The sequence below is a fragment of the Poromitra crassiceps genome, assembly GCF_964638095.1.
Source record: "Poromitra crassiceps genome assembly, chromosome: 7".
Taxonomy (NCBI): Eukaryota; Metazoa; Chordata; class Actinopteri; order Beryciformes; family Melamphaidae; genus Poromitra; species Poromitra crassiceps.
In genome coordinates, this window is record NC_139628.1 from 36,697,748 (window position 1) to 36,722,411 (window position 24,664).

The 24,664-nt window shown below is 44.8% G+C and overlaps 1 protein-coding gene across 4 annotated transcripts in view; it reads left to right on the plus strand.

Annotated features, from left to right (window-relative positions):
• Positions 1–24,224, plus strand: part of LOC310779272 (receptor-type tyrosine-protein phosphatase delta) — a 65,158-nt gene extending 40,934 nt beyond the window's left edge. For all 4 annotated transcript variants that reach the window (XM_083639791.1, XM_083639793.1, XM_083639790.1 and 1 more), the window contains 11 exons: positions 704–827; positions 4,813–4,988; positions 8,006–8,125; positions 8,257–8,411; positions 14,396–14,681; positions 16,809–16,987; positions 17,717–17,843; positions 18,109–18,234; positions 19,230–19,384; positions 19,949–20,084; positions 20,870–24,224. In XM_083639791.1, coding sequence (XP_083495917.1) covers positions 704–827; positions 4,813–4,988; positions 8,006–8,125; positions 8,257–8,411; positions 14,396–14,681; positions 16,809–16,987; positions 17,717–17,843; positions 18,109–18,234; positions 19,230–19,384; positions 19,949–20,084; positions 20,870–20,938 — 1,653 coding nt within the window. In that variant the 3' untranslated portion in view covers positions 20,939–24,224. The remainder of the gene's footprint in view (positions 1–703; positions 828–4,812; positions 4,989–8,005; positions 8,126–8,256; positions 8,412–14,395; positions 14,682–16,808; positions 16,988–17,716; positions 17,844–18,108; positions 18,235–19,229; positions 19,385–19,948; positions 20,085–20,869) is intronic.
• Positions 24,225–24,664: the final 440 nt, after the last annotated feature.

The following is a 24,664-nucleotide window of genomic DNA, read 5'->3' on the forward strand; positions in this document are numbered from 1 at the left end:
TAAACAAGAAATTATGAATCCTGATATTAATCACAGATAATTTCCTTACGTTTTAGAATGCTATCTTTCCCATAGGAATGAGTCCGGAAGTAGGGCTTCGCTTCGTAAGGGGAAAAGTGAATGGGGATTTAGGTTAAATGCGTGAAATGAGGTCTGTGGTTAACAAAAGTTTACGGGAGTGGTAATTTGTGTTTTAGCAGGATCATCTTCACAAACGTGGACCACTTTTATGATTTTTGAAGCGTAAATGCGTTAAAAAAAAAACTCGATTTTCAGAAAACGTTTCAAAACTTCCTAATATTCATAAGGAACTGTGATAGCGTCAGCCTTTCTCCCTCTCCGTAAGAATGTTTATAAAGCGCCTGACTTGCAGCCATGGCCAAAACAGACCTGCAGTAGCTGGGGGGAAAAGTCTGAAATAGACATGAAGGCAAACAGCCAAGTGTAGCGTTGAGTTTCAAGTACAGATTCTTGGAGAGCTGAATTTAAACATCAGCAAACTATAATAGATCCACATTTTGCATTTGATTTCAGCTCAGTAGTGAAAGGCACCTTTCACCAAGCCTCCCGATACTGATCATGTATGAATAGCTCAGAGGCAACTGACATAGAATAAAATACAACTGTGGCAATGAGCTATTAGAAAAATGTTCCAGTTGTGCAAAAATATTGCAATAATCATGCATTTTCTGTCTCTTTTCAGTCCATTGATCCTGGACAGCAGTTCACGTGGGAGCACTCCAACCTGGAAGTCAACAAACCAAAGAACAGATATGCCAACGTGATCGCGTACGACCACTCCAGAGTCCTGCTCTCTGCTATCGACGGTATGCCGCCCACCACCCTCAACACCCCCGAGCACCGCCAACACCCCCCGACCAGCGTCGACACCCCCGAGCGCTCTATTGATTTGACATGTCGTGTTTTCCAGTCCTCAGGAGCGCAGCACAACTGTACCTTTAATGTCAATGCCAAGCGTGTCACACTGCTTATTTGCTTTCCTTGTCAAATTGTAATGTCTTATTATGCCCCAGGTGCTTACAAGGGAAAGGATGACTGCAGAAATAGTCTTGTTTTCCCCTTGAAATGCTGAGAGGCAGTGTTGTAGTCAAGTCACTATATCTCGAGTCCGAGCAGAGTCTCGTGTCCCCGGTGTTCAAGTCCAAGTCCCCAAAGAAGTAGTCCGAAACGAGTCCCCAGTATGTGAGTCTGAGTCATCTGCAACTTCAGAGTCCGAATGCATGAATGCTCGAGTCCGAGTCATCAGTGCTCGAGTCCAAGTTGAGTCACAAGTCCTGAAAGTGGGTCCAGGACTCGAGCACTACAACACTGCTGAGAGGCAAATTAAACAAGTGTGCATAATAATTGAGTTGAGAGATACGAAAGTGAAATGCATCTTAACTTTTAACAGTAGCTCTCCCCCTGACTCCTGATATCCTGATTCATATCTGTAACGTCAGAATCTTTGAATTGACATGTTCAAGTGTTACACTGTACATTGCAGCTCCTGAGGGAGGCATAGCCACTTTGAACCAGCCAGTTAGTGCTGGCTCCTTTACCAGTTCATTGCATTACATACAAGTGCACACACGCAGGCATTAATTAAGCACTTCCACTGAGCTGCTCCCATGGAGGGCACAGGAAAATAAACAAACTATGGCTAGTAAATGGATGCTAATGTGACAAAAACAGACAGATAAAGACTTGCAGTCCCTTCACAGTCTCCCTCAAACAGCACACAGCTGAGTGTTGATGGACCCCATTAGCCAAGCACATAAACACATGTGGCCGCCCACACTGGAGCCTGTGTACAGTAGGAAGTGAGCAGCTCTCAGGCACAGCGAGCAGCGTGAGGGACTTCTTCTTTCTCCTCTAAAAGCCTGTTGGCAAGCACTGCTTCTATTGTTCACTTTGATGGAGTTCTTTGGAGAGAGAGAGAGAGGGCGGGAAAAGGGAGTTGGGATTTGACATCAGGACTTGAAGACACGTTCAGATCAGATCAGCAGAATCTCTGGGAAGCACTCTGATGCTCGAGTAGATGTGCAGACTTCAATGATCGTGACATGATCGAATTAGCTCCACTTTTGGCAACTGAGCAAGCACCTCTTGGTGAGTTGCCATGCAAAAACTTAATGCTTTATGGTAGGATTCAAGTTTTGTTATTTTAATTTTCTGATATCCCCCCCCATATTGTACTTGGCCAATTTCCCCCTGCTGCCCCGGTCGCTGCTCTACCCCCTCTGCCGATCTGGGGAGAGCCGTAGACTAGCACCATGCTTCCTACGACGCATGCGGCGCTGGCAACTCCAGCCCCTTCTTTTCACCTGACAGCGGGGAGCTTCACTGGTAGGACGTACTGTAGCACGTGGGAGGATGACGCTATTCCCACCAGTTCCCTTCCGCCCCGAACAGGCGCCCCGACCGACCAGAGGAGGCGCTAGTGCAGCGACCAGGACAGTAGGACACATACCCTTAATCCGGCTTCCCACCCGTCGTGCCTGTATGGACGCCCGACCAAGCCGGAGGTAACACGGGGGGGGGGGGGGGGGGCGCGAACCTGCGACCCTCGTGTTGGTAGGCAGGGAATCTACCGCTACACTACCAAGATGCCCGCCGGTATCTAAAGTGGTGAATCCCAAACTTTTTCTCTATCCATCATGTGGCCAAATTGTGGCAGTTTCTAGTTTCAATCAGTACTATGCATATTTCTTCTGTTAACATGATCCCTCCAAATTCCCGTTCGGAACGTTTTCGGGAACATGAAAGAAAAAAACACACTCTGGTGGTTTCCGTTGTTCCATATTTAGTCTGGAAAGTGTTGAGCCTATTTTTACTCAGTCAAGACACCGTTGGAAACAGACAAAGTTGAGTCATTGGGCTGCTGTGCCACAAAGAGGTCACGGCTCAGCAAAATCAAAACAAAATCCAATCTATTCAGTTTCAGTTGGCGTTGTTTCCCTGCTCGGGTCAGGGGAGGGGCTTCTAAATCGAGTGTTTCATTATTTCCCAGTTGTTGGAAAGATACGCTACGTTCATAAATCCTTAAGGCATAGTAAGGCAGTCTATGTAGCGGCTGACAAAGAAGTGCGCTCATCCGCTGGCAAATGCAGACCACTGAAGTCCCCACGATGTTTTAGTCTCAACACTGAAAAACCATTACATCTCACACCCTGAAAGCATGCCCAGTGCCCACTGACAAGAACATTGCAGTTCCTATGAACGATGTCTCTGCTTTGTGTGAGGAGGATTGAGTCCTGAATAACACTGTTGCAATGTTTATTTCTTAATAAGTATATTATTGACGGGGGGGGGGGTGATGGTCGAATTTTATACAAATCCTGAGTGACAGAAATCCTTAAAGTGTGCAGGCAAAACCATTTAGCAAAATGTGCATTAAACAACTCGCTTCGTTCTCATTAAACCACAATAATGTCTCCTTTCTGCTTTTGCCTTTCAATTGGAAAAGCGACTGGGCTTAATTGTATTTATCCCTTGTCCATCACGGAAATGCACAGCCGGCCGAGTGCATGGACGCCGTCAGCCGCGAAAAGAAACGGACGGGGAAGGGGAAGGGGGGGGGGGGGGGGACAGTTGGCGGAAAAATAATAACGTGGGTGGGTTTTGAATGTGTTCATATTCCATTTTCCTTTCTGTTTCCTGTTGAATAAGTTACCTGGGAGTTAAAGGGAGTCTGGGGGAGGGAGAGGGAGGAAGCCGTTGCAGTGAGGGGATTCTCTGAGACGTGGAGTCCATGCTGATGAGACTTATCTTGGTCGACCATGTGTGCGCGGAGCCCCTAAACTGCCAGTCCTGAAGCATTGACTAGCTGTCAGTGCCGTCTCTTTCCCCCGGACTGGAAAAAAGGCTGCTGTGCCTTTCATTTCACATAAGCAGAGGCAAGGCGGAGCACCAAGTAGAGGGAGGAAATTGTTTTGCCAGTTTTTATTTTGGTTTTGTTGTTGGTTTGTTTTTCTGCATGTGAGGTGACAAGACATAGAGGCCATTTACACCTGGCATTAACATGCGTTTTCTGTCATCAGATTGCAATCAGATTGTGCTGGACCACATTAGCCTGATTTCATTTACACCTGGTGTTAGCATGCATTTTGGCTGATCAGATTGCAATCTGATGACCCAAAATGGGTGTCCCCTCAATCCGCATACAGTTGCTGTATCCAGATCGAGAGGACACATTGCATTTACACGTGTGTTCAATGTGTACACAATGCGTCCCTGACCACCTCCGGAGGTGGTTTGGCCGATCAGATTGCAATCCGTCTTCAATGTGTCTTGGGGGCGTTTACACCTGTACTTTCAAGTGGTCAAGCACTATCTGATTGCAATCTGATGACAAAAAATGCATGTTAATGCCAGGTGTAAATGGCCACATAGACCAAGCTATATAAATTACCCTGTTAGATAGCAAAAGCACAAATAACTAGCTTGGCTTCACCGACTGTTCTAGACTGAGGAAAGACCTGAACCTGAACCAATCTGAATCCTATGTGGGACAGAATCTGACTTCACCTCATCTAATGGGGGGGCAGTGGGGACAGAATGGAAAACTGGATTGATTTAAGTAGCAGCAAAAGCCACGGTTTCCGTGCCACTTATTGACTTCTGTACATGTGTTGACCGACCAAGGTTAATCATTTCATTGTAGATCTCTCCATCTCCCTCCCCCCTCCCTCACCTTCTCAGTCTCTTGGTCGGCCACATCACATCAGTGACTGTTGGAAGGCAATCCTACTGTAATCTTTTGTATACTGACTCAGCTCGACAAGTCACATGACGCCTTGTCTCCTTTCCCAGGCATCCCCGGAAGTGACTACATCAATGCCAACTACATTGATGGCTACAGGAAGCAGAATGCCTACATTGCCACCCAGGGATCCCTGCCAGAGACATTTGGCGACTTCTGGAGGATGATCTGGGAGCAGAGGAGCGCCAACATCGTCATGATGACCAAACTGGAGGAGAGGTCCAGGGTAAGAGACAGCAGTATGAATACATATATTGCGTTCAGAAGAGTTGCATTTATATTGAATCACAGGGTTAAACTCATAGGGTTTGACAAACTTTTTTTTTAATATATATTTTATTTAAAAAAAATATAGAACAATATACGAACAAGACAAACAGGCTCAGACACAGGAGAAGAAATATAAATATATCTATATCTATATATATCTATATCTATATAGATATATATATATAATATATCATAACAAAATAGTTCAGTGAGGTAAACCTATGTACCTAGGTGAACCTACAATAGGACCGTCTAGCAGGTATAAATCCAAAACCAACATGCATCACTGACATACATTAGGACTAGGATGGAGATCTGAACTTCTATCAGTGCTTTAGCATTTTTACTATTATTCTTATTCTTATTTTACTGCATCTTCAACGATCTCCTATTCTCAGCACAAAGATGAATCTAATAGTCCAAGCAAATTCTAAGATATACATATTCACACAGTTTTGAGATAAAGCCATTGGTTCATATGACATGCCCACTCTTAAATCCATTGAAAACCGCCTTTTAAATTCTACCAGCTCTTCTCATCCACTGCAGTGACACAATTATTAGGTTGTAAGTTCTTGTCCTCCTCACGTCTTCTCTCTATGACCCTGTTTATTTGTATGTTCCCACTGGGCCTCTTCAGATGCCTCCATATCTCTTCTCCAAGGCAAGCCATGTTGCATTCTGTTGCCCACATATGTCTCACAGGCACTCACTCCTTTCTTTACAACATCATTTAGTTGTGGTTGATTTATTTATGACTTCTCATCAGCAGCATGGCTCACTCACATCAGCAGCCCAGCACTGCTTTACAGGAGGCTCTCTGGACTAGTCACTCTTAAAACACAAGACAGTACAGTCTTATTGACCGACTGTCTGCACTTGCCACTCCTTTTAAAGTTGTTGGAAAGAAGGCACTTAATATCTGTCTGGCACATCTTACAATGTTTGATTGAGCACATGAAAGCATGGTCTCCATCAGCTGCTTACCGTCACAATTGAATGTCTGTTGTAAGAGCTTGTTACCGGCCGAGGAGGAATGCCTATTCAATTCAGACAATGCTTTTCACTCAGTGTCCTTGTGAGCCGAAGAGCAAATAAACAAAGTGATGTGAGGCTCTGTAAAGTGCGTGATGTGATGTTTAGCTTCACTCTGGGCTGTCAGGTGTGGGTTGCATAGAATAGACGCCGCGTGACATGAACGTAGGTCTTTGCTTTGTGGCTACAGACAAAAGTGCTGTTTAGATTGGCCCACAAATACAGTGGTATCCACATACAGTACAAAGTACTGTAATTGTCTTTGGTCTAAAAGTTACAAAGCCGTTAGTGACAGCCGATTTAGACGGACCTCCAAACGACATGGCTATTTATAGGATCAGCTGTGAACGGCACGCGATATAAATAGCACACTAGGATATGAATAGCACACCAGCTGGAAACTGGTCAGTGGCTGAAATCCGACTTTCTTATTCTGTCCAATGGAAACCAAATGACAGAATATGCCAATAGAAAAAAGAAAGAAAGCGTCTTTCCTAGGATGAGACCACTTTCCTGCAGTTACTGAAAGAGCGAGTCAGCCAGAATGTAGAAGTATGTTTTCCGCTTTAGGGCTTTCAAAATAAAATCCTTAAAGGGACCACTGAAAAACAATGCTGATTTATTTTGCACATAATCTCACACATATCTGAAAATTTGCAGGCATTCATTTAGTTTGACAGTTATTGACAGTTGATTTGAGTTCAGTTGTGGACCAGTCATGTCATTCATCCACAAATGTGAGATTATGTGCAAAATAATTCAGCATTGCTTTTTGGCGGGAGTTCTCCTTTAACCTTAATATTAATTTTGAGTAATGTATCTTAACATCAATGAGTATTTCGATACAAGGTTTCTGTTTAATTCGTGATTACATTGATCAACTGTTTATCCAGCTGTGACCGTATCGTGGCGTTGCCACGGTTTATGTATTGGAGACAATATCAGGTCAATCTACTGGTTTAAGTGTCCAGTAGAGTTTATCCACTGAAACGCGTGCTCTGGGGGAGCAGCTGAACAGGTTGGGGTGCGATGTGAAAGGGTCAAAAACTTTTACCACACGCTGTTTACCTGTAAAAAAAACGGTAGAAGACACTCTGAGAAACAACCCCTCCTGCCAATACAATACAATTGTGTTGTTTGACATTTGGAGTATATATAATGTGCTCTTGTTGCGACTAACAGCTCCTGTCTTACGTATTGATCATTCATATGATACGCTGGGAAGCACTCGAGCTGTCTTTATGTGCTTTGCATATGCTACAGTATCCCGAATCACCCCATCGCTCCTGGTGCCAATGTTACAACAGCTGGTCAGGAAGTGAAATGATTGGATAGAAGACTTGTTGGACTTGAGAGTATTCCACAGCCGTGTCCCGTTGCCGTGCTGCAACAGGATGCTGCTGATTATCATGGTGACATTTGGAATGTGTTGAACATCTTCCCGAAACCACGCCGGCTCTCACGCTAACATCCAGCGCACGACGCGAAGGAAAGCATCTGCGTAGGAACCCGGCTGTTTCCTCCCCAGCATTAACACTGCTTCTCTTTGGCAGCTAAACAACAATGCTGTAATGGAACAGTGTTTTATTGAGCATTCACCGGGCAACAAAGCTGTATAATCATAATAAACCTGAGCCTGTAATATGATTGGAAACTGTGGGTACGTTTGTAATTATGGAGCCTGTCGGAGCAATAAATAGCACTGTCTGCTCCGTCCAAATATCTCAGGCCATTTCCTTGATTGTGAAATCACACCTAGTCAGCAGAAATGGGCAAATTGTGTTCATTTATTGTCCCAGCATTTGTACTTACTTTACCAGAAATGCGTTAAATGTGCCAATAATACGCACTAGGACTAATTTCATGTAACTAGAGGACATAGCGTTTTCTTATGTCCCAATCCTGACCTTGTCTCGTATGATCTCCCCTCCATTGCAGGTGAAATGTGACCAGTACTGGCCCACAAGAGGGACGGAGACATACGGTCTCATCCAGGTGACACTGCTGGACACAGTAGAGCTGGCCACATACTGCGTCAGGACGTTTGCACTTTATAAAGTGAGAGGACTTTGCTGTTTCCCTAATTACTCAGACCTGTCAAATACTGTCTGGTACTGTATCTGAAGGGTACGGGATGAGCGATGCATCTCCATCTCCACTCACCAACCTTTCTCCATCTTGACGTTCAGAATGGCTCCAGCGAGAAGAGGGAGGTGAGGCAATTCCAGTTCACGGCCTGGCCGGACCACGGCGTGCCCGAGCACCCTACTCCGTTCCTGGCCTTCCTGAGGCGGGTGAAAGCCTGCAATCCTCCAGACGCAGGGCCCATGGTGGTACACTGCAGGTAGGCAACAAGAACGTCTCTCACTTAACAACGTCCTGAGGCATCCAACTGTTGTTGTCCTTTTAACCGTAATGAATATATGAATAATATCAGACACAATACACTGTCAGTCGTGGCTTAGAACATAGGACAGAGATCTGAGATAAACAAGTACAATGCTGGGAGAGCTTGAGCCGGCAACTTTCAGAGAAAGAGAGAGGGGGGGGGGGGGGGGCAGGCATGAATAGGAAGAAAAGGAGACTTAGGAAAACACCTGAGAATGCGGAGAAAAAAGGTGTTGTAGCGGAGGCGAGTATTTGCTATCTCAAGCCGACTGCAGCCCACTGTAAGCCAAAGGGAATCATCCTACTAGCTTTCACGGGTGGTACTTTCAATCAGAAGGTGTTTGTGCAACAACAGGGTACAAAGATTACCAGCGTCAGTTTGCCCTCAGCAAAACTGAAACGTCTCCTCCGACACGCAAACGTCACGCCGACCTGCCGCCGCTCTCGCTACACAACATATTCACACCATCAGCGGCCCCGCGAGTCCTCGTCTTATCCCCGGGGGGGTTGTTGCGTTTGAAACAAATAAAGCGCCAACTTCACTTTCCTCGCGGACATAAGCGGCCAGACTCCCAGCAGAGAGAGAGGCACAAAGATAGACGCTACAACACAGACTTCTAGCTCCTAACAAGGCATCAGAGGCTCTGCGCGGAGAAGACAGTGAAAATGAAGAAGCAGAGATAGCGAGTGTACTAGATACAAACTTGTGTCAGAAACTGACAAAAAAAGGGACGGGGGATTAGTGAAGAATTAGAATGACCACATGCTGGAGTTAATTAGAGCCGGTTGCCGAATCAGTTCAAATTGAAAACCCTGCCTGTCTTTCTGCGACGAAGCAGAATGCAGGAATTAATGTCACTCTGCAGATGGTCCTTTTTAATTCCTCTGGCTCCCTATCAGATGGAGCCACCGCCAAAGCTCCAAATCCTTACAGAGGCACCCCCGCTCCACACTTCCTGTTTGACCACCATTTTAAATACAGCCAGCTTTGGACTTCTGTACCGACAGCAAAACTGTTAGCGGCGTTTTGTGGCAAGACAGGATTCCGTTCTATATTATTGTATCTACAGCAAAGGGATTTGTTTAAATAGCCAGCACAGAGAATTTCCTCAATCTCCCTTTTGCTGAGACTGTTGTTTATGCACCCACAAACAAGCCTACATATAAAAGCGAAAGGAAAGAAGAAGAAAAGATTTCCGCTGCACATAATTAACTGCACGGTACAGTCTCCTGATTAATTAGTCAGTCAGGCTATTGTCGTCGTTACAGCGGGAGGTGCAGTGAACGTAACGGCTTACCATGTCATTGTTGAAAGGATCTATACAAAGGACATAACCGGCCAAGTGAGCAATCAGGGCATTTGTTTGTATACGAGTGTGGCTGGTAGCTTCTGAGGTGCGAGCGTTAGAACTGAAATACTTTTTATTTTATATTATTTTTCTTAATATTTAATTGCGGAGGATGCGGCTCCTCTGCAGTATCAACAGTGTCATTATCTCTTGACGGACTTCACATGAGTCACCTCCGTCATCCAAAGAGCAGCAATCCCCACCACTGTCCTGGATGATTGCGTAATCTCTCTACCATTATTTGCGTTTCTGACACACTCGCTGCAGTACCGTGACGATCCAGTAGAATATTACACAACGTGGCATACAGTTGCCACGTCTTACATTGAAGACGTTCAAGATAAATAGGTGTTTTTAACCACGTCTTACTCATGGAAATATATATTTTGAGATCAGAAAGGACACAGACATGAGCTTGTGTGACATGGCCACATGCCAATATCTAACCTAGTGTACAACCTTCATCATGAGGCAGAGAAGGCTTTGCATTTCATTCAAAAAGTTCCCTATATGGAGCTTTTCTAGCACATATAGTACATTTTCCACATAGCAAATGACTAACACACATTTCTATTTTTATTTCAAAAACACAAGATTCATGACCATCCAGGGAGCAATCTTGCGTTCACACGGTGCCAGAACAAGTTAACAATGAGCGCAAAGCGCGGCAAAGGAATTCTCTCATAGAACTAGATATGCACAAACGACATCCCATGCTTCGACAGAGCCATCATTTGTGGCACGTGCTTTAAAGAACATGACCAAACATGGCTTCAGCGGGAGGCCACGTTCCCTCTGAGCAGCGAGTAGGTACCATCATAAAAACGCCTTCCTTCGTGTTCTCTCGCCTCAGAGCCGACGCTCTTCACAAGGTGAGCTCATCATCTTCCCACGGCGCGTGGTGTGAAAGGTCCACCTCCCGGGAGAAGTACACTGCGTTTCTCTCGCTTTCCTCAGTACCATGCTGTTCTCACTAACCCAGAGGTCAGGCACTGTTTTGTCCTTTTGAAAGCAGGGCTACACGGGCGTTATGAGTGTGCACAGAGGAAGTGAAAAGGACATGATTGAATGTCTCGGAGATCACTGGCCTCTCCCTGCGACTCAAAGGGGAAACTGTTGATAGCTCGCTCCCAGAGTTCAATTGACATGAGTCAATAGTTGTTGTTTTTTTTGCTTTCCTCCTCCAAAAAAAAGTGATTTTTTCTTTTGCAAAAACAATGTGCTGTGTGTGTGATTCCCATTTAGTACAATTTGCATGCTCAGTTTGACTTTTTGTATTGAATCCTAAAGCCTTAACATGGTGATAATGAATTGAACTTTTGAGGATTTCAAACATGTTGTGCAGGACAGGGACATGTAATGATATGGGGGGGAGGGGGGGGCTTCTAATATGTAGAGGAAGCCTGCAAGTTTCAACTTCCAGTAGTGCAATATATACATTGTAGGGCTGGGCAATCATTCAATATCAACATTTATCTTCTTTCAGTGGTATCATATCATGATGATATGAAGATATTTTAATATCATCACACACATGTCTGCTGTCTGAATTGATGAGGACAAGCTCATTTGACTAAAAAAGTGATAAATTAGGTATGGTAGGAATATTATTTGAGAATTTCGGTCTTGTTTTACATCACCTAACATTATCATTCGATTCAATGGGATGAACATTAATTTGATTATTTAACAGGATTTTGCATATGGGAACCATATATCGTGATATATAGATATCGAGAAATATCCTTAGGATTATCGGGATAATGATTTCAACCCTATCGCCCAGGCCTAATACCTTGTACTACTGGACGTTGAAATTCAAAGAATCGTAGCAAAACTGAGGTGCAAGGAAGCAGTAAAAGAACAATAATACTGTTTGTTTGCTTGCAATCCTAAAAGGTTTTTATCAGCATGCTGTGTAATGGCAAGAGTGCAACAAAAAGACAGCAGATAACATACAAATCCAAGTAGATCCAGGATCGTTCCAGTTGCACCTTTAGGAAAAGTGGCATAGTCGCAGGGTGAAAAGGATTATGTGATTACCGGTATTTAAACATTTATTGCATCCATAGAGTGGAAAGTATGCATACACTCAATAAAACGACTACAGACTTCATTAACATTTACTGCGGTGACCCCGGTGGATTTTTACGTACACAGTTTGGAAGTTTTGCGAGAGTGTGTTTAATGGGCAATGTCGGGAAATGGCGACTTGACAGGTTAGCTGACAGAAAGAGATTTGGTAACAATACATAATGTAATTGCTTTTACCGCTGCCTGGGCTTTATCTTCTCTGGGCCCATTGCAGCTGTATTTTAGCCCTATTCCCTCAACTCCCACAGAGCATGTTAGTCTGACACTTGTGTCTGTGGACATCCAAAGCAGCTGGCCTTGGCTCGCTGAGAAGCCCATGTCAGGTCATTAGTGCAGTCCGTCCGCCAGCTCCCCTTCAACTGCCAAATGTACCGATGCTTCCAGCCACCCCACCCCGTCGCCACAACCGCCACTCGTCGATAAATGAATATTACACACACACATGGCATATCCATATCTTGGGTTTAAGAGGAAAGAGTGGCTAGCCATTTCTTAGTCCTTTCGAAAACTGGCCAGACACCGAGACAACTTTGAGACGACCCGCTGCATAACAACAACTCCACCACCTTCTCTCCCACCTCGCCCGCGTTCTCCTCCGCTCCCGCCTCCATCTCTCCAGCTCGGCGCTGTCACTCTGTCACTTGCTCTCTCGCAGGTCATCACTCTCCCTGCGTTCGGGTCCGGACTGTAAAACGCTTTGGGATTGGAAACAGCTGTGGGTTGAGGGAGAAATCTCTTCCAGTTTCTGCGTCCGACCCCGGCCCACTCCCGAAGGGCTGAGGTGTTCTCAGACCTGGAAGTGATTCATTCTCCAAACATCCCTGAGACGATTTCACACGCATATTTTGCCGTCTGATTCTCTCTTTCTCTCTCTCTCTCTGACACACGCACACACACACACACACACACACACACACACACACACACACACACACACACACATTTTGTAATTGCCCTAGAGCTGTGAAAAAGAGTTTTGTCACACACAAAAGAGAGAATAATTCAGCCGATGTCAACCATTTTGAAAGTGATCATCAGATCATTTGTTAAAGCCAACGCCTCCCGTACGCGTCTTCATTCCATTCGCAGCACAGTTCCACTGCAACATGGCACATTAAGCAGACTCGGCCCCCGGGGACTAACTTTACTCCGTCTTGAGTTTTCCTGCTCCGCCCCCCCTCCCCCTTCCCCCCCACCCACCCCACCGCCTCCTCAGAACAAATGAAAAACAAATGCTCCATCAGAAGGAGGAGGCACAAGAGCATGGCTCACAGCTCGTAGGCATGTCAGCTTAATGGATTGAATAACCTATTTACTTTAGAGTGCCGAGCGCAAGGACTTGTCTTGTCAATGCTCTGCTTTCAGAGAGGTGGGAGGAGAGTTAACGAAGGGGATTTAACACTACCGTGTCGCCCCGACAGTAAATAAAACCGCCATCAGAAAGGCTCCTCTGAGCCGAGGGGTGCGCTATTAAAACTCGCATTGTGCCGGTGGCACAAGCGTTTTCAAGTTGTCAGCAGTCTGTGCATGGGGGGGTACATTCAGCGTGTGTCTTCAACCTGACCTGCAAGAAGGTAGGTCAGAGAGAAACAGTGAAAGGGTTTCTCTCTTTGTCACGGTGCTTTTTCTCTTCCACATTCATGTAAAAATGGGCCAAAGGGAATCTTAATGAAGAGACCTGCTTTTCACTGCCCCCTCTAAAGCCATCACGCCATTTGGGTGCTAATCTAATAGCATTAGGTGAAGTCAGCTGCTGTTCTCAGAGGTTGCCCGGCGCATTCATCGACAAAATTGCGTACGTGCATCTGCGTTTGTGTGTTGCATTTCTTGTCGTGGGCAACGTTTTGAAGCTAGGAGCTAAAGGCTAAATGTTGCCGTTGCGCAAGTGATTAGCTCCGGTGGGCTGGAGAGCGCAGGTGGAGTGCGGAGAGGAGATTGGATTGGATTGCAGAGCCAGCAGTGAGCTCACCGCGGACCGCGACCGCCAGGCCCCCCCCCTCCGCACCACGCCAAGCCCCCTCCTCCGCACAGTGCCACTTCACATTTGATTACCCTCGAAGCCAAATGGTCAGCCCCACCGTGGCTCACTTGGCAAAGAGGGTTTAACTCTTGGCCTCCTCCCCGGGAGTGAGGGAGCTTCTCAGGCCCTGCACAGCCTGAAAGAGGACAACACTCTTTGCCCATGGACTGCCACTCACTCCTCTCAATGGAGATTGATTCCTGTTAGAGATGCTATGCTTGACACAGACATAAAAGGCCAGGTTAGCAACGGTTATACAGTTGTTTGAAAGCTAGAAAAACACGAGTGGAGATCCTCATGCCGGTATCAGATTGGCGTTTTTGCAGTTATGTAAGGGAGAGCAAAATAGTATATCCACGATATTTGTGAGTTGAATATCGGACAAACAAAGTAATATAGGTCTTGCATCTGCAGCTACAACTCAGACTACCATCCTGTAATATGTAGTATCCTTCTCCATCTTTGCTTTGCCCACAGTGCTGGGGTGGGACGCACGGGTTGCTTCATCGTGATCGATGCCATGCTGGAACGCATCAAGCACGAGAAGACCGTCGACATCTACGGCCACGTGACGCTCATGCGCGCCCAGCGCAACTACATGGTGCAGACAGAGGACCAGTACGTCTTCATACACGACGCGCTCCAGGAGGCGGTCAACTGCGGCACCACCGAAGTGCCCGCCAGGAACCTATATGCCTACATCCAGAAACTGACGCAGATAGAGGGTGGAGAGAACGTCACCGGCATGGAACTGGAGTTCAAGGTACAAACTGCTCAAGGAAGCAAAACTATATTATTAGGGAAAATACTGTATTTTTGTGGTGGTCAAGGATTACTCAGTGGAACTTGAAATAGTGTTTAGCTCTAGTTTCTTGAGGGAAATGTCAGTGACCACACGCAATACCACACTCCCACATCATCATCTGAATATGCTGTGAATATTTTGCGGCTGACCAATATTCCTACATCAGTGATAGCATAAATAACGGGCAGCCAAAGAGGCAACAAACGAATTTGTGGTCTTAATTTTTGCAAAAGATTCTTTCTGAATGGGCACAGTGGAAAAGATAAAGAAATATCGTGGTATGTCAAGTTACATCTACTGGCACGTGAAGCAGGGAGATCCAGGCCCCGGTGTCATTGATTGGCCAATCTCAGCACCACTTCTGGACACATTTCCACTTCCCATTAGGCCTGCGAGACTGCATGGGGCCTGTGGTTTCCTCCCTGTTGCAGTTAGTTGACTTCCTTTTGTAACCCAACATGGCCCCCGTTCCCCTTCCCCTCTGCTCCCTTCTTTGGGGCGAAACCCGTCTTTGTTTACAACAAAACGCCAAACACAGGTTTTCCCCCACCACCCAGACATTTGCCAGAGGGGCTTAGGCAATATACTCTGCATTTACAATGAGCGGCGCAGCGGCCCTGTGCAGGCTGCGGTGCTGCTGCAGTGGCCCTGTGCAGGCTGCGGTGCTGCTGCAGTGGCCCTGTGCAGGCTGCGGTGCCGCTGCAGCGGCCCTGTGCAGGCTGCGGTGCCACTGTAGTGGCCCTGTGCAGGCTGCTGCAGCGGGGCTGCGGTGCTGCTGTAGCGGCCCTGTGCAGGCTGCGGTGCCGCTGTAGGGGCCCTGTGCAGGCTGCGGTGCTGCTGTAGCGGCCCTGTGCAGGCTGCGGTACTGCTGTAGCGGCCCTGTGCAGGCTGCGGTGCCGCTGTAGCGGCCCTGTGCAGGCTGCGGTGCGGTCCTGTGGTGCAGGCTGCGGTGCCGCTGTAGCGGCCCTGTGCAGGCTGCGGTGCTGCTGTAGCGGCCCTGTGCAGGCTGCGGTGCCGCTGTAGCGGCCCTGTGCAGGCTGCGGTGCTGCTGTAGTGGCCCTGTGCAGGCTGCGGTGCTGCTGTAGCGGCCCTGTGCAGGCTGCGGTGCTGCTGTAGCGGCCCTGTGCAGGCAGCTGCATGCATCATATTGCCCTGCTCGTCACGCATCTACTGCCTGGCTCTGTGATGGATGCTGATTCCACTAAGAGATGATAAACAGGTTAGATTACACTGAACTCCTGTCCACTCTAGGCTCGTTCGGGCATCCATTTCCCCCCCTCTTTTAATCACAACATGGTATCCCGTGCCCCCCCCCCAAAAAAAACCCTCCAAAGCCAAGCGGGCGTCGCTGCCCTTTACATGCTTCATGCTCATGTGAAATATGTAACTATAGTACAGTATGAGCCATGAACAGTATAGAGAGGCAAAGTGAACGTCACTTCCTGCTTCAGCACTGTACCAGAGATTTTCATCCGCCATTTATTTCCCCATAGACATTTCGTAAAATGCTTATAAAAATAGTTTTACTTGGTCAAACCAAACGGTTCCGATATATTTAGAATTGGGAGAGACCATAGAACATTTCACTCACACACTCACACACACTAGACCAAAACAAAAAAAAACATTGAAAAAATATTTTCTTTAAATCCACAGTTTTTTTTACGTTTTGGTCTGAGTGAAATGTTATGTGGTCTCTCCTCTTTCTAAATATATCTGAACCGTTAAATAAAACAATTTTTATAAGCATTTTACTCAATCTCTGGTACAGTGCTGAAGCAGGAAGTGACGTTCCACTTTGGCTCTCTATAGATGCCTACGACGCACAGATTGTTCTGCAGGCGAACGCTCATAATCCTCTGGGGGCTTCCGCCCACTTTCATAGCGTGTGATTATTAATATTATACTCACATCTTTATCTCGCACAATCCACCTGTAGTGTCAAACATACAGTACCCAGGGACAAGGGAAATCAAATAAAGCAACAGCAGAGTGTCGGTGATCTTTGCCTCTCAGCAATGTGTTCAATGGTCTGTGTGTGTGTGTGTGTGTCTCTCTCTCTCTCTCTCTCTCTCTCTCCTGCAGCGTTTAGCCAACACTAAAGCCCATACATCACGATTCATCAGTGCCAACCTCCCCTGCAACAAGTTCAAGAACCGCCTTGTGAACATAATGCCATACGAGTCCACACGAGTGTGTCTTCAGCCCATCCGGGGCGTGGAGGGCTCCGACTACATCAATGCTAGTTTCATTGATGGCTACAGGTAAGGGCCCACGTACTCTTCACACACCACATGGGTGCAAAACAGACGTATAGCCCCCAGACACGCCGAGCCGACGGTGTCTGTGTCGTCGGCGAGCGTCTGTCGCCCTAGTTTCCGCGGTGTGTCCCGCAACATTGGCAATAGTCTGCCTTGTCGACGGGCTTTTTCGGACGATTTTACATGTTGAATCGGCATCAGGGCGTCGGTGAGCGAAATCACTCCGATTGGCTGGTCAGCGAAGCAGTGCACGAGAAGAGAGAGCACGCACAAAATGTCTCTTCTCATTTTTCAACTTTATCTCATCTGATCATCTGATCCTTTTTTCTTCCACAAGCAAAAGGCCAGGCAAGGGCTGACAATTCTAGTGCCATTTGCAACTATTTATCAGACATATTCTCGATACGCAACAGTCGTCCTTCGTTGCCGCTAGTCCTTTGCCGTCGGCCCCGCGCGTCTCCGATTTTCCCCAACCTCATCAGCCTTTCAAATTGCTCGCTATATTGTACAGACCCATATTCTAAAGATGAATTCAATACCAACTGAGCAGAGTCAGCAAATTTATACTAGATAACAGCTACTGCTATATATTGGTCAGTCGTCGCAAATGTGGCCGTTTCGACATCACCTTGATTTCCTCTTCAAAGCACTTAAGAGTGAAAGTTGAAATGCATTTCCATACTGATGGTATCACCACCTTTTCTGTTTCCGATTCTTTTTCGTCCCCCACAGGCAACAGAAAGCCTACATCGCCACACAGGGACCACTGGCAGAGACCACAGAGGACTTCTGGAGGATGCTCTGGGAGCACAACTCTACTATCGTAGTCATGCTCACCAAGCTCAGAGAGATGGGCAGGGTACGTTCAGGCTTATCTTCTTCACATTTGTTTTGCCGCATTAACCTCCTTATCTGGGTTCTGATGTGGAAAGGCACGTTAATAAACAGCCCTACATGAAATGCAGAGTGCCGATCAGCAGCAATGATCCTTTGAGTTTTCAACGTTCTGAATAGATGGAATCTTTCTGGGAATGGAACACAATGAAGCGAGTGTAAGAAGAGAATGTTGTGGCTCATTGTGGTATTTTTTTTTTTGCTTTGCACAATTTTTTCACTCCCTGCAGGAAAAATGCCACCAGTACTGGCCAGCAGAGAGGTCAGCCAGATACCAGTACTTTGTGGTGGACCCCATGGCCGAGTATAACATGCCCCAGTATATCTTGAGAGAGTTCAAAGTGACCGATGCCAGGGTAAGCACACAGCACGCTTCCATTGCACAATGTTGACACATCGCAATTTGACTGGAAAAAAGAAAAAAAAACCTCTGTTCCATTGTTTATAGTTTGGACATCGGTCAAGTGGCTAAATCCGTCTTCCTTTTAAGTTGCGATTGAGTTACTCTTCATCGAACTGATTATTTGAATCCTTGGCATCCTGCAATGTGCTTTCTCAACCGTTTGATTTTAATGGCTAAGAAGAGAGCAGCTTTGAGTGACGGCGTTGAAAGCGTTGGTTGGCGAGCGCCATCTGACCACAGTTTGTGTTACCAACCCAAGATGTCGGCATGAAATATCTGTTATTACCAAACTATGCTTTTGGGTTTAATATAGGTATAAATAAATAGATATTTGTCGGAATGACGACGCGTGTCAGCGTGTGAAAACAAATGCGGCGCCGGCAGCACTGAGCTGCCAGAGTTTTTAATTCCATCAAAGGCTTACACAGATAAACGGTGCAGGCTTCCTCCTTTGTAGTGTATGTTATACTGGCTCCTCAATGGGATTTCTTTCCCATCAAGGGGATACAATATCACTTAAGTAATGCGCAGCCTCAAAGATGACTCTCCAAGCGCGCCGCCAAGTGTAGCACATCAAAGGAATTAGCATCGTTAGTGTTCATGTTTAATACATTCAGGTGAAATGACAGGTATCTTTAGTAACAGACCGCTTTTTTGAATGCTTTAAACTGGGACTCTGTGCTCCCTGATTCTTTAAACACTCTTATCTTCAATCCACACAAAAAACCCCACAAACGCCTGTGCCAATGTGCCATTATGGTGGAGATGGTCATGGAATAAACCATTGAACCATTAAAGCATTTGACTGGCTGTCTGTGAAACCCTTCAGACTGGCTTCCTTCTTTCACTTCATCAGCTTCTCTTTGCCATTAGCCCATATTTCCGTGTGATGTTCCGTTGGAGAAAGCAGGCTCTGTACATTCTTTCTCTCTTTCGCCCTTTTTCCAGGACGGACAGTCACGGACAGTACGGCAGTTTCAGTTCACAGACTGGCCTGAGCAAGGAGTGCCAAAATCGGGAGAGGGCTTCATCGATTTCATCGGCCAAGTACATAAAACGAAAGAGCAGTTTGGCCAAGATGGGCCTATCTCGGTCCACTGTAGGTAAGACCTTGCTTTGACAGCAGAGTAACCCCCTTCATGTGATCCACAAGAATCCACCAAGAACCACTTTGAGTTTTGTATCTGATTACTGTATATAAGATATCTAACCTCTCTTTTGAGCTCTGAATGTTTAAGACATCCAGTTTCACATGCAAAATAAACACTGGGGCACCCGTGTTACCTCCGGCTTGGTCGGGCATCCATACAAGCACAAGTTGACTGTGTCTGTGGGTGGGAAGCCGAATTAAGGGTATGTGTCCTGGTCGCTGCACTAGTCCCTCTTCTGGTCGGTCGGGGGCGCCTGTTCGGGTGGGGGTGAGGAGAGAACTGTGGGAATACCATGATCCTCCCATGCGCTATGTCCTACCGGTGAAATTCCTCGCTGTCAGGTGAAAAGGAGCGGCACATGTATCGGAGGAAGCATGGGTTAGTCTACCATTTTCCCCAGATCGGCAGAGGGGGTGGAGCAACGACCGGGACAGCAGGGGGTATTGGCCAAGTACAATCAGGGAGATAATGGGAGAAAAATCATTTTTTTTAAAAAACACGTTTTCTTTCCCACAGTGCGGGAGTTGGTAGAACCGGAGTTTTCATCACTCTCAGCATTGTCTTGGAACGAATGAGATACGAGGGCGTAGTAGACATCTTTCAGACGGTGAAAATGCTACGGACACAGAGACCAGCTATGGTGCAGACAGAGGTAAGGCATTTCTCCCTTTGCACTTTCCAACCACACTTGCAAAAGAAAACCACATCTCTAGCACACTGTTACGGAGATGGTCATGCAAAAGAAAACCTCATCACAGAGATAGTCATGCAGCTACTGTATGTTTTGGGACACTGTAGCCTACACATGCTTTCAGTCACAGCGCTGCCAATTTGATAGCATAGTCGTCCAATGAAAGGGCTGGTGTGAATCCAAGTATCCTCTTGAGCCAAGCAGATTAACTGAAGCAAGCCTCTGTTGAAGTTCGGCTACTGTCGATTAATTCAGAGCTGAGCTAAATCTTCTCGGCTGCAGTTCCATCTCAATTTCTCAACTGCTGGACACCGTTTTCCCACCTCACCTAGTATCCATATTACCCTTAAGCTTTTAAAACATGTTCTTCACAAAGTGTTTTCTTCACTCTCTTCACGACACGTCAATGTGTACAAGATATTCTACTTGGCACATTCGAAAAAATAGCTGGAGAAGTTGCTGAAAAATTGTTTGACGATCAATACAAACGGTAAGTAACAGCTTTCAAGTGGCTCTTTGAGAATGCTGAAGGCAGCAATCTTCTGCTAGGCGCAGTGCGTACGTTTTCTGAACATTTTTATCTCGTTTGTGAGCAGAAGCAACTGCATATAAACCGAGAAGAAGGATACTGATGGCAATACTCGTGGATAGTGAAAGCAAAATGGACAAACAGTGATACAGAACAGTGGGTAATAAGGAAAGGTGTGAGGCAGTGTCAGCTAAAGCCTTGTCTTCTTTCTTCGCAGGATCAGTACCAGTTCTGTTACAGAGCGGGCTTGGAGTACCTGGGAAGCTTTGATCACTATGCAACGTAAAACACCCAGTATCGGAGGAGAAAAGCGGAGGGCCCTTTGGAAAGCAAACCCAGTGAGCCTCTCTTCTGAGCCATAAATTCCTGCTTGAGAAAGTACTTCTTAACTCCTAGCTAACAACTCATTTAAGTGTTGGATGTGCGACATGACATGTCAAAAAAAACGAAAACGATGATTCCAGGAGGACCAAGTATTTCCCAAACCCAATTGAAACCTCACCTTGACACAAAGGTGAGGGAATCCTGACTGTTGAAGCATCGTATGGGATTACTTTTTCTGTTGCTTCAAGGATTCATTTTGGGGCTCATAAAACTGAATGAAACCAATACAAAAAAGTCAACGATGAACAGTAATGACATCGACAACTAATGCATCAACGATTAAATGATGAACAGTAATGACATCGACAACTCATGCATCAACGATTACGAACCATAACGAGAGGCATTGGAGGCACACAGAATGGCTGAAAAAAACTTGATGCACATTGTAAAGAAAAAAATTCTGTTCCACAATCAAGTACACACAGACAACCAATCGAAAAAGAAGACAACAATGCGTGGTCCACAACGCAAGCAGGACAGACCTGAAGTAATAACGAATAAATACCCCGTTTTCTTGTCACAATGTTCATCATCTAAATTTTGGGCGAGGGTAATGTTAACATGATCTATGAAACAAATAAAAATTATTGATTTAGTTTTTTAGTACTTTATTATACAGCTGATGTGCTTTTTTTGAACTGTGTGAATTTAATTTTTTTTTACACAAACTTATCACTTGACAAGTGATAAAAAGTATTTACGTAATTGTTCACTTTTTCTTTTTTTTAAGCTGTAGAACTGTTCTGATGTATGCGCTATCTTGCAGAGAAAGTCTTTGCTATGAGTTTTTTTTGTTGCTCATTTTTGTTGCACTTAGTGCACAGTCTGGAATTCACACTACCAAAATTTAACTTTGTTACAGGGTTTTAATTTGTTGTTGTTTTTGTTTTGTTTTTGTCCATGATCACATACACGGAAACTTAATTACTCCCATGAGATAATTGATTGATTGATTGATTAATTCATTAATTTGTTAGGGCTTTGTGGAATCAACAGGGATGAGCAAAGTATGAAGTTGCTGCTACCGATTATCTTAGTTCTTCCATGTTAGAATGACGATAAGAGAGAATCTGATGAATTGGATAAGATATATTTATATATACAGTACATCTATGGTATAGATTCTCAGATATATGTGAATTATCTATTAAAAAAAAATATACATATAACAAATATATGGATAAAGTAAATAATTTATGGGTATATATGAGGTGTGGATTGTCTACGAAAGCTTCCAAAATGAGATTTCTGTGCTATGGGGGAAACGGAAGAGATTTTTCACTGGAATGCACATCAGTAGGACAAAATCGTATTCTGATTCAGTGCATCTTTTCTTGTGCAATAAATATGTGTATTATAGATAGGGTTTTATGTGGATACGTTATTCAGTCATGACATTGTTGTTCCCCCGCAAGTGATGTCTGGGAGTGGGAATGTCAGGTGTCCGTCAAAGCATCGCCGGTGCGTTTGCAAGCACTCGTACGGTCTGTAATTGGAAGCAGAGGGTCACACAGCCGCACTCACCGCTCCATACAATAGGGCAAGGTACAAAGACATCACTTTGTTGTGGTTCTTCAAAGCATTCAATGGTAATAACATGTTTTCATTTTGCATTTAGAGTGCCTTATATTTATGCCTGTTTTTATAATGTTTCATTTAACATTAATGTATCCTTTAAGTAATCTAGGCATTTAGTGTACATGTATCTGTATAGTTTATTTACCTTTTTTAGTATTCATTTGTCACATAATGAGATTATATATGCAAATAAGAACATTTCAAAGCTCATATTTTTCATTTTCTGTGGCCTTATTTGTGGCTGGGTGAATTAGAATAAAACCCATAATTCACTGACCTCCATAGCAAACAAACAGTCAATGAGACATACATGTACACCCCTTTGTCTTTTCCTGCCAATTTCAAATTTCCACACAGAGCCATGACAAGACGCCTTTTGCAAAATATTGAGATTTTGAAGCAGCACCCAGGCCATCAATGCAAGTATAACGACCCAGTATGAAGTCAATGAGCTTTTTGCTGACTGTTACTACCGTATGGTCACGTTTTTTTCCCACCAGAAAGTAGAGCATATTCTATTCTATGTTTAGAATGGGTCATCATACTACAGAATAACATGGATTTGGGCAAACAGAATGCTCTGAGCATAGGTTGTTATCGGTGAAGGGATTGTTCTCCATGCCTTATGGTTTGAGAGTACTGACTCAATATGTGTTACGACATAGAGTGCACATATAGACAAATACAAACAATAAGAGGATAGTGGTTCCATGATCCTGACAATCCTAGATAGTATGTCCATGTCCTTTGCTGACATTACAGTCAGTGATTGAGGGGTTTAGTTCAATTACTTTGAGCCGCGTCTTTAACTTCTCTTTAACCTTAATCTTTGATGGCTTTGTGGATGTGCATTCCAGGTGCTTTCTTTCCCTTGTTAACTCAAGCAGCTATGTCTTTTCTTTTTGTCAACAGCTTAAACGATTACTTTTTTAGTCTTTTGTCATAACATTGAGATATATAAAAGTGCTATTATTTAACCTCATGGTGGCTGACGCTACATTATATGTACTTAGTTCATGTCTCCGTACATCGTTATTTTCTCATCTCAATCTTTCCTTGTTACTTTTTCATATGCATGGTGAAACATTGCAGAATGGCCGACGCTGGCCTAGTAGGAAGATTTGCACTTTCTATATCTTTGTACTATGCACTGCCCTATTGATTCTAAACCCAATAATATATTACTTGAACCCATCTATAAAAATCTCCTTAAACGTTCACTTTGTGTGTATGTAAATAACACAGAAAAGGTATCAACTCTCGAAAAAGACAAAAAAAAAAGTTTGTGGCGAAAAAGAGCATCCATTCTGATGCCATGGTTACTCCAGCAGACAACTTCAGAGAAAACTGTCCCCCAACCATCTGTTCTCGTGGCTTCGCCATTCAAGCTTGGAGTGTCATTAACAGAAATAAACGTTGTGTTCTCTGCTCTCTCTATCTATCTCTCGTCTGGATGCATAGACTGAAAATTAAATAATGAAATTGTAAAAAAAAAAAATGGCTTGTTAAAAAGAAATCATACAATTACCTCTGATTAGTTGTAAGCGTAAACTGTTTTTTTTCTGAATGAAAGGAGTGCTTTTTATTTTCTTACTTAGGTTACATTGGTGGCGAAAGAAGTCTGTATGAAAATCAGTTCTTTGCTGACACAAGTTCCATTTGTTATAAATGAATTCTATTAAAAAATGTCAGTGTTATGCATCGCCGTCTGGCTGGTTTCCCTCCATCTCACTTTGACTTGAAAAGACGGATGAAGCCATTTTACCCCCTGCTGGTCCTGGGCCAAAATATAATCCATAGTTCTCTTGTGAAAAGGAAAATTGAGTCTCACCACATTTGGGTAGGTTTCCATTGCTCTGTTACCGCTGTCAATGACGCCAGCTGCAAAAAAAAAGAAGAAGAAGAAAAACACAGAGGTTTGAATGAATCATCAGGACGACCTTTGACAGATGAAGTGCAACGTTTTAAAACATTGCTCATACTTTTATAGATTGTGTTGGCAATGGTGTCTCAGAATTAAGACCACAGCTCCTCATTACACTAAATC